Source organism: Eumetopias jubatus, unplaced genomic scaffold (genome assembly GCF_037043125.1).
Source record: "Eumetopias jubatus isolate StellerSeaLion01/CBP00866 unplaced genomic scaffold, mEumJub1_p1.0 scaffold_14, whole genome shotgun sequence".
NCBI classification, from domain to species: domain Eukaryota; kingdom Metazoa; phylum Chordata; class Mammalia; order Carnivora; family Otariidae; genus Eumetopias; species Eumetopias jubatus.
Window position 1 is genome coordinate 10,068,546 of NW_028274820.1, and position 10,183 is coordinate 10,078,728.

Consider the following 10,183-nt stretch of genomic DNA (forward strand, 5'->3'; position numbering starts at 1 on the left):
TCGTCCCATTTTTTTTTTTTCAAGATTTTATTTATTTGAGAGAGAGGGAGAGAGAAAGTACAAGTGGGGTGGGGGGAGGGGCAGGACCCAGGACCCCGGGATCATGACCTGAGCCAAAGGCAGACGCTTAACCGACTGAGCCACCCAGGTGCCCCTCCTTTTTCCAATTTAAATCATTCCTCATCCCCATAAAGGTTTTGAACACTTTCTCATTATTACAGCTCATCAGACCTGCTGATAAGATGTGTCAACCAAATCTGAAGCAACTCCCCCAAGTATAATCAGATCAAAGGGTTACATCATTATTATTTTGTTGATCTTGGTACAATACAACCTAATATTTGCTTTAAAAAAAACCTGACAGGTTTTTCATATTTCATATTGAGCTGGTAAATAAACCACCTAGATCTTTTTCCTTTTGAATTTTTTCAAGCCAGCATCCTCATATTTTTAAAATACGGTTTTTGTTTGGTTTTTAAAGACTTATTTGGGAGAGAAAGAGAAGAGAGTGCACAGGGAGGGGGCGGGGGGAGAGGGAGAGAGAATCCCAAGCAGACTCCATACTGAGCACAGAGTGCTACACCATGCTCAATCGCACCGCCCTGAGATCACGACCTGAGCAGAAACCAAGAGTTGCACACTTAACCAACTGAGTCATCCAGGTGCCCCAATTTTTAAAATGTTTTTAAAAATTAAAGGCAAGGCTTTCATGTTCTGTTACATTTTAATTTTTAGGTTCGGACCCAGCATTCTAGATTACTAATGTCATTTTGAGTACGAATTCTTCCTTCCTAGCTACTGTTAACCACAAATATATTTTTCATGCACTCTATACTTTTGTAACCACACCAATAAAAATGTTAAAGGATATATCCTTAGGCATATCTGTGAACATAGTTGCTCACATAAGTAACAATCTACCTAACAGCACCCTTGTTCAGGTCAACGTTCTTGTTCACAAAAATGTGAAAGACTTCTATAGATGCTTAGAGGGATTAAATCATAAACCTATTCATCACAGACTAATGCCTTTTATTTTACCCCAAAAAATCATTAGACTAACATTTCCATCAAGTTTTAAAAGGTTCGTAATGACCATTGGGTTCTTCTGAGAAAAAAATCATAGATATTAAAAGAATCAGGGGCGCCTGGGTGGCTCAGTCAGTTAAGCATCTGCCTTCAGCTCAGGTCATGATCTCAGGGTCCTGGGATCAAGCCCCACTTTGGGCTCCCTGCTCAGCGGGGAGTCTGCTTCTCCCTCACCCTCTGCCCCCCACTTTTGCTTGCTCTTTCTCTCAAATAAATAAAATCTTTTTTAAAAAAATAAAAGAATCAAATTATTAATATGTCAGAAGTTTCAAAAGAATAGAAAAAAAGAGGAAGTTTCATTTATAAAAAACTGACCAACATACCTAATTGACAGCAAGCATGTTCCTGGTAAATTAGAAATGATTCCATTGAACTGCTTTCAAAATATTCCCCCATCAAACACACAAATGTTTACTGTTCACACACCTAATGTTCCAGGCAATACAGTACTGTGCACTAAGTAAAATACTACTTAATATCTGGCCTGAATGCATATTTTTGAATAGATGGGAAGACAAATGACTCAAAAGAGAAAGGGATTCATATACATGGCAAACCTACAAACTCTGGGAGCCCTTGTTACAGAAAAGCTATTGCTAAATTCAGGAACCAGAGGCAAATACAGGAAAGAGCCCCATACTTAATTCAACATCTGGGGCCATACCACCATTTCTTAGGGTCACCAGCACAATTCCCATGGCTCTCCACCCACACCAATGACTGCTCTTAATACCACCTTTGTTTTTGTGGAAGCACTCCTCACAGTTTTAGGTTTATTTTTTTCTTTCCACCCTGTCATGCACTATATTGGGAGTCAGCAAACTTCTCTGAAGAGGGGCAGATAGCAAATATTTTTGGTCTTGCTGGTCTCTGTCGCCACTAGGCAAGCCTGCTTTGTACAATGAAAGCATAGACAAAAGGTAAATGAATGGGTGGATCTGGGTTTAAAAAAAAACAAAATTTTATGGACACTGAAATATGAATTTCATATAATTTCCATGTTATTAAATATTACTCTTCTGATTTTTTTCAACCATTTAAAAATACAAAAATCATTCTATATAGCTCATGAGCCTTACAAAAATAGGTGGCCAGCAGCAGTTTGTCAACCCCTGCATTATCCCACAAGGAAGAAAGTCGTCCATCATTCTGATACTGAAACTGACAGCAAAAACAGCAGATCATGACGGTTTTGAGGAAACTTGTCTTGCCTTCATCACTAAATGACTGGTGCAATGGTAGGAGAACTTTTGAAACTACTCAAGGAAGACTCCAAAGGAGATAAAAAGAGATTTCTGAAACCGTTCCTTCTGTAGAGCAACAGAGTACACAGAAATGTGAGATTCAGTATTCAAGGTGCCGAGTCCTAGTGAACACATTAAGAATCACTTCATCAAAGTGTCTAAATTCCACACCCCACAAGGATTCCAATATGCATGTTTTACCACAGCTTCATGGCAAAAATCATGACTGTATCTAAACCCTGAATTTTAGGTTACTTAGGAAAAAGCATAAAACCACAGTTAATATACAGACTTGAGGCTGATGACGTTCAAAGGGCATAAGATGTTTGTTTCACATCTACTTTCTTTACCGATTTAGCTAAAATTCTTCCTGGACTACACAGTTATTACCATTTTCTGAGCTCTTCATCCCTTTCACAAAAATCTATAGTTCACTATTACACACTAAACTGACAACTCAGGTCTGCATTAAACAGTTTTGGGGAGTCAGAACTACTCAATGATAATACTTTGCAGAGCGGTGGGAAAGTAAGATATACCAACAAATAATAAGAGGAAGGACAGCTGAGTTAGACCCACCAGTCCAAGCCTCCTAAGAACAAAGACTAGATTTTAGTCATCTTCGCATTGCCAAGGCCTAACTTATAAAGCTTAGGAAGGTGTGGTGAGCATCTTTAAGAAGTATGACATGCTAAGGAGTTTGGGCTTTCTCAGGGTAAAAACGGGTACTTGTTAGAATTTTTAAAATAATTGTTTTTAAAAGATAATTCTGATAATGTTATGAAGAGTATATTGTAAAATGTTAACTAGAAACTAGGGAAACCTATAAAATAATTCAGGGTAGTGGGTCTCAACCAAAACAGCAGTGTAGAGGCTAGGAAAAGATGATGCATTTAACAGAGGGTCAAGGTTCATTAGCACTCCTGGCAGATGGCATTTTAGGCAGAGATGAGGGGAAAAGGGAAAAGTGGAAGCACAGGATGACTTGTTTCCCTGGATGAATGCGGCACCATCAACGGACAGACTGAGTCTAAGAATGGTAACAGGTTTGGATGGGTTTATACATGTACTGCATTACTTAAATTGGCCTGACATAGTACAATTTGTTGCACTATGCCTGTCTCCCTAGCTAGGCCATGAGTTCCCTAGCGAGCCCTCACTGATCACCCATCTTTGTATCCCCACAGTGCCCTGCACATGGCAGGTGCTCAAAAAGGACATCAGATAAGCACCCTGAATATATACACCTGTTCCTGTTATTCTAGTAAGTAAAAGTTCTATGGCAACTTAACCTCATGAAGTTTAATATTTTTTTTAAAGATTTTATTTATTTATTTGAGAGAGAGAATGAGACAGAGAGAGAGCATGAGAGGGGAGAGGGTCAGAGGGAGAAGCGGACTCCCTGCTCAGCAGGGAGCCTGATGTGCGGCTCGAGCCCGGGACTCCGGGATCATGACCTGAGCCGAAGGCAGTCGCTTAACCAACTGAGCCACCCAGGCGCCCTGAAGTTTAATATTTTAACCACATCGGACTACTTGCTATTCACTCTTTCCCTGAATTTTTTGGCCACTGTGCTTATTTGTATTATTGCCAATGGCTAGAGGAGTATCTTTCCTCACTACTACTGAAATTCCATCCATTCCTTAAGGCTCAGCTCAAATGTTATTTTCCCCATAAAACTTTCCCATGTGACATGTCACCTTGTTGATAAAGGGAGTAGTGACTGATTTGTTACATTTGAGAATAACTGCCAGATCCTAGCAAAGTGCCTTATGTGCTTATAACATTTACTTAAGAGCACTGGAGCGCTCTTAAATATAAGACCTTCCATTCAAGAAAGACCTAGAACAGATTTTACCTGTCTTCTTACCTCTGAAAGGAAAACAGCAAAACCCAAAATATCTGTTGACCCTAAGTGTAAAAATCAGTAAGTCCATCAGATCAGCTATCAGCATGAGTGACAAGAACAGGCAGGGCTTTAAAAGACAGACTATTTTGAATTCTGCCTAGTAACTGCATAATCTTAGGCAATTCACTCAACCTTTCTGAGCCTGAATTCCTCATCTGTAAGATTAGGTTGACGGCACTTAACCTTGTAAGAAGATAGTAAATACTAAACAAAATTACATCTCTACAGTGTATGGCATTCAGCAAATGATCAGTAATCAGTAGCTATTTTTATTGTTTGAGGCACAAACTTCAGATCTATGATAATGACAGTAATTTGTAAAAAAGAATCCTAGAACAGAGGAGTTTTGAAGGTGGTCTAACTTGAACTCTCTACTTGATGCAAAATTTCCCTCAATATATGTAGTTCCTTCTTCTTCACCTGAATAAGTGAATCAATGGCTATAGCTACTTGGCTTTCTAACGCACTTGGTTCAATAATCCGATTTTATAAAATTTTGTTACATATAGCTTTATAAAGAGGCTGAAATTCATTAAATCCTTAAGTTTATGTATTTTATTTTTTTATACTTGATCTTAGCCAAAAGGTTGAGAAGCTATTGTATTTTATTTTTTTTTAAAGATTTTGAGAGACCGTGTGCACGCATGTGGGCGTGCTCACAAATGGGGGGAGGGGCAGAGGGAGAGGGTGATGTAGACTCCCCGCTGAGTGGACAGCCTGATGCAGGGCTCCATCCCAGGACCCTGGGATCATGACCTGAGCCAAAGGCAGACACTTAAGTGACTGAGCCACCTAGGCACACCAAGTTTATGTATATTTTAAACTAAGATTTTAATTTTAACATTTTAAGTCCCAACTTTTCAAAATTAAAACAGTTGACTCAATGAAGTACTGGTCTTAGGACTTCGTAAGTAACCCTGTTGCTGAACCACAAACATAGCCAATTTTTTTTAATCCAAAAATACCAGATTACACACAACTGTTGGTAAATACTCTTCAAAGAAATCTTAAATAATATCCATCCTAAAACAAGACAATTTCTACATGGACAATATTACTTACCAAGGGTCTTATGTATGTATTTATTTATTTAGATTTATTTATATGAGAGAGAGGGTGGGGGGCCAGGGGGGTGGGCAGAGGAAGGGGAGAGAGAATCCTCAAGCAGACTCCCCACTGAGCATAGCGCCCTATGCAGGACTGGATCTCAAGACCCTGCGATCATGACCTGAGTGGAAATCAAGCGTCAACAGCTCAACCGTCTGAGCCAGCCACATGCCCCAGAAGGGTCTTAATTTCCAAAGAGACTATGAATTACAATTTATGACACATGCTGAAGTAGTTGTAAGGTACAAAAACCTGAAGCCATTATTTACAGCCATGGGTCCAGGTAAAGAACACACAGTTCCTGAAATACACCTGCCCTCCTTCAGCTTGAACATTCTCTTACTGTCTGATAAAAATCCTTCCTTGTTCCTGCTACTCTCAACTGCTCCGAAGAGAAAGAGATACAACATCCCTAACTACCAAAAGGCCCAACTGAAGAGGGAACTATATGACACAGAAGTTTCACTGGGTTTGTCCCAACATGGAACTCACGTCCTCTCGGCAATTCCTCTATGAGAGATTGCTTCAGCTACAAGACAGGCTGCAGGTTATTCTTTGAGAAATATCTGACTTATATGATAGAAGGGATTTCAAAGAGTTCCAGCTCAGCAGTCTTAGCCTAAGACTCAATCAATCTCTGTCTTGGTTTTCTCATTGAAAGTGGGACTTCCCAGGGCCACCTGGGTGGCTCAGTCAGTTAAGTGTCTGCCTTAGGCTCAGGTCAGGATCCCAGGGTCTTGGGATTGAGCCTCATGTCCAGCTCCCTGAGAAGCTGGGAGCCTGCTTCTTCCTCTCCCTCTGCAGCTCCCCCTGCTTGAGCTCTCTCTCTCAATACATAAATAAAATCTTTAAAAAAAAGAGAGAGAGAGAGAGAGAAAGAAAATGGGACTCCCCAAACATGCATTTGAGGAGAATTAAATAATACATGTGGAAAGCACTTGTATAACTGTAAAGTATTTATGAAATACTCATTCAGCAGAGAATTCATATTTTTTTGTCTCATAGGGAAATCCAACTATCAGCACGTAATAATTTAGCAAACAAAAGATACTCTTTTGGCTTTAAAATCCCTTTTTTCTTAAGATAAAATTTATAAATGCATTAAAAAATGTTAAAAGTTGAGTACTGGATAATGAAAACACATGTAAGGCAAATCACTCAATGTGAAATTAGTATTATTTTAAATTTCTAGAAAGATTTTTGTTCTTGTACTTTCAAACTCAAGGGAAATCAACATTATGAAAAAATTCTCAGAACCCAAGGTCATGTCTCCTGTACCTATAATCATTAATGTGGTTTACACTGGCACTTATCCTGACTCGAAGAAAGGTAACAAGCTTTAGGAATAACAAGTCAAGCTTCAGGCAAAAGAAAATTTTACATCACATATTTACCCACATTTAAGTTGCTATGGACCTGCTGGAGACATGAAAGAATATGACATGACATTTCTTAAAAATAATCAACCTCACATCCTGTCGTTACTATAGAACCAAAATTGGCCATTTCAAAAATTCTCTTCAACCATTTCACTGAAAGCTTTCATTTTCCGTAAGATAAAATAATGGTAACTTCTGAAACAACTCAGTTCCTTCGTTTTAACAGTTAGCTCTTCACACCTCTTCAACATTTCTGACTAAATGAAAGGCCATAGAATATAACAAATCGATCTTCTGTTTTTCCTACATCATTAAATGTAACATAGGTAATTTTGTAAATTCTCTAACAGAATGAGATCAATTAGTTATATCAGAAATGCAACCACAGTTCATAGTTGGAAAAAAAGACAACGTTCTTATTACAGAAAAGGTTATGAATAAACTACTACGTCAGAACCATAATATACAGGCAAAATTTATAAACCTTCAACAAAGACTGCTAATAACACAAACAGAACTTTTGCTTCCTGAGAGTTCTAAATAGTTCCTGTGTGTTTTGCCATGAGATTTCATCACTTTTCCCACAGATAGAAGCATAAGGTTGTGCAGATTTTCTTATTTTTGCTTTCTGGTTACACGTGAAAGAACATTTATTGTTAAAGAAGGAATTAAATTTTTTGCGTGCTCCGCCTAAGAAAGGCAGAGCCTTCATGCTATACATGTGTTCTCTTTAATTCTCTCCACAAGTATGAGGCAATAAATGGTTAGGTAAGTTACTCAAGTACACATAACTAGTAAGTAAAGAGCTAAGATTCAGCCACAGCCTGACTCCAAAGCCCGTGGTCTTCACCACTGCATTAAACTTCTCCGTGACCCTCCCCCCAAAAAAAGGAACCAAAAAGAAAGAAATACATTAATTTTGTTTTTCAGTTTTAGGCTCTTACATCAAGTAGCTATCTAATTGCATTGTTCTGCTGCTTCAGGAATTATTACTTTTGTAAGCAAATTTATGTAAGCATATAAATATATGTAATATATATGTAAAAGATAAAACAAATACCTATAGGCAAGTGAATTTTGTAATAGATAAAAACAAGAATTGAAAGGAACATTCCTGGTGGAATTAGTATCAACACCTGGTAGGGTATAAATCAATTTTTTCAGATTAAACCATTACTATTATAAACTCTACAAGACAGTGCTTGCCACCTGAAGATATTTCAGCTTTGTAATACCAGTTTTCCTTTTGTGGAATGAAGCCAGACAACCAAATAACAGAAAGTCTTAGTTTTCCTTTTCCAAGCGATCAGGGCTACTGCAGAATGTCTGGAATTTCGATGAATTAGAATACCTAGCTGAGTCAGTAGCTCTCTAGGCCTTCTTGGTCATATGTAAAGTGTGTACAGATCCAGTTAATTAGCGCCCACTATAGTGAAGTGTATCTTGTTCTGAAAGATATTTTTCCTTCGGTTAACATTTGAAGTATGACATGTTTAAGGTAGATTCCCCTCCCAAAAATAAACAAACAAAAAAACCAACCCCTATTTCTAAAAGCCAGCTTAATATACAGAGAGCATTTTTAATATTGTTTGTAACCAGTGTTACAAGACCGTCCTTTCCCAAGACCCCAGATGAAGGCAGTCATGACTGTCAGGCCCTTTCCCCATTCCAACATGGTGCTATTTTGCAACCATAACAAATGTTCGCAACAACAGCTAACCTTTACTGAATGCTATGTGCCAGGACCTGTAGCATGTGCTTTGCAGGCGTCTCATCTGCACAACACCCCCAGGAGATAGGTAGGTACTGTCGTTATACTGATCTTATAGGTGAGAAACATGGGGCTGGGGAGTCTAAGACGCCCACTCAAGGGCACACAGAGCAAGCAGGCCGGGGTTATGAGCTCGGGTCCGACTCCAAAACCGGGGCTTCTGACAACTTCTCCAAACTGTTCGTAAGGAAAAAGGGAGTCAGTCCCCCAACCCCTTTCACCCTACCACCCCTCTTCAACATACTAACTGTAAAGGACCCGAACGGCCTTTGCCGTTTGCAGTTTTACAAAGAGACCCAATGCAGAGAGGCGTGGGGAGGAGGGGACAAGGGCCAGCTTACAGCAGAGTAAAAAGAGCGAAGCAAGGGCCAAGAGCCTATGAATGAAACTAATCTGAACGTAAGCCACAAAGACCTAAATATTTTAGAACGAAAATCGCACAAAACCAAGAAACTGAAAATGAAGTCGGCTGGTGCAACGGAAGCTGTCACGCCTGATGTTATCCTTTCTTACAGCCACAGAAGGAGACGGAGCGCACACACGAGCTGAAGGGCAAAGCTGACTCTACAGCTCCGGGTTTCCCTCGGACTCACACGCAGGGTGGCTCACACGCCCCTCTCGCTACCCTGCCGCGTAAAACACCTCCGAGGCCGAAAGGGCCTTACGGTCTCGGGAACCCGCCGCTGGAGACTTTCTCACACCCGCTACCAAGTGAAAGCCACACGCCGGGGAGCGCCTCGCCGGCTTGGGGAACAAGCCTCGGCGCGCGGAGGGCTGGCTGGTGCCACTCGACCGCCCCGATCGCCACCCGCACCCAAGTTTGTGCCAAGTCACCGCGCGCGCTATCGGCCCCGGCCCCGCCACCCCCACCGCGCCCGCCCGCCCGCCCGCCCGCCTCCGGCACTAATCGGCCGCCGGTGCCCCGCCCTCCTCACCTGCCCAGCTCTCGGCCCGGGCTCAGGCTGTAGCCGTCCTGGAAAGGCTCGGTGCGCACGGCCGTGCGGATCTCCGTCAGCAGCCCGCGGGCCTGAGGTGGGGGCGGCGGCCGGCGCGGCGCGCCCAGACTCCTGCCCGCCCGGCCCGACCCGGAGGCGGCGGCCGAGGGCGAGCCGCAGCTGCCGGGCTTCTCCAGGGGGATCATGGTGTACAGGCACGCTTCCTTTCCGGCCGCTCCGCTCGCTCCCAGCTGCGGGCGGCTAACTGCCCCACCTGCGGCTGGCTCGCGCGGCTCCAAGAGCCTCCGGGAGCCCGCTCTCCCCCTCCGCGCGCTTAAACCGCGGCGCGCGGACTCCCGGCGCCCCGCCCCACTCCCTGGCCCCGCCCCGTCCCGCCCACTCCCTGGCCCTACCCCGTCCCGCCCCTAGCCACCCCCACCCTCGCTCCCTCGCTCCCTCGCTCGGCGTCGGGAGCGCAGGGTACCTCCCGTGCTCCCTCTGCAGCCGAGAGGGAGAGAGTGCAGCCTGGGGGGGCCGCCCCGGCCTCTGGGAGAGGAAAAGCCGCAGGCGCCTGGCCTCAGTCATTTACACACCTGTTGAGCATCCGAGTGCTCCAAAACTTGATCCCTCCGTCAGTGAAAGGCAGAAGAGTTGCCAGCTGGAGCTTTACCTTGGGCGTGTGGGGAGGGGTAATGAGACTCTATCCCGGCTTCTGGACAGCACGGGGGAGTTGACCACGGCACCTGGTT

General features: G+C 42.8%; 1 protein-coding gene across 2 annotated transcripts in view; it reads right to left on the bottom strand.

Annotated features, from left to right (window-relative positions):
- Positions 1–9,778, bottom strand: part of STK17A (serine/threonine kinase 17a) — a 40,518-nt gene extending 30,740 nt beyond the window's left edge. Inside the window, exon 1 of one of the 2 annotated variants that reach the window (XM_028108916.2) lies at positions 9,435–9,778. In XM_028108916.2, the coding sequence (XP_027964717.2) occupies positions 9,435–9,640 (206 nt within the window). In that variant the 5' untranslated portion in view covers positions 9,641–9,778. The remainder of the gene's footprint in view (positions 1–9,434) is intronic. The other variant, XM_028108915.2, reaches the window with a different exon arrangement.
- Between the last annotated feature and the right edge of the window lie 405 nt (positions 9,779–10,183).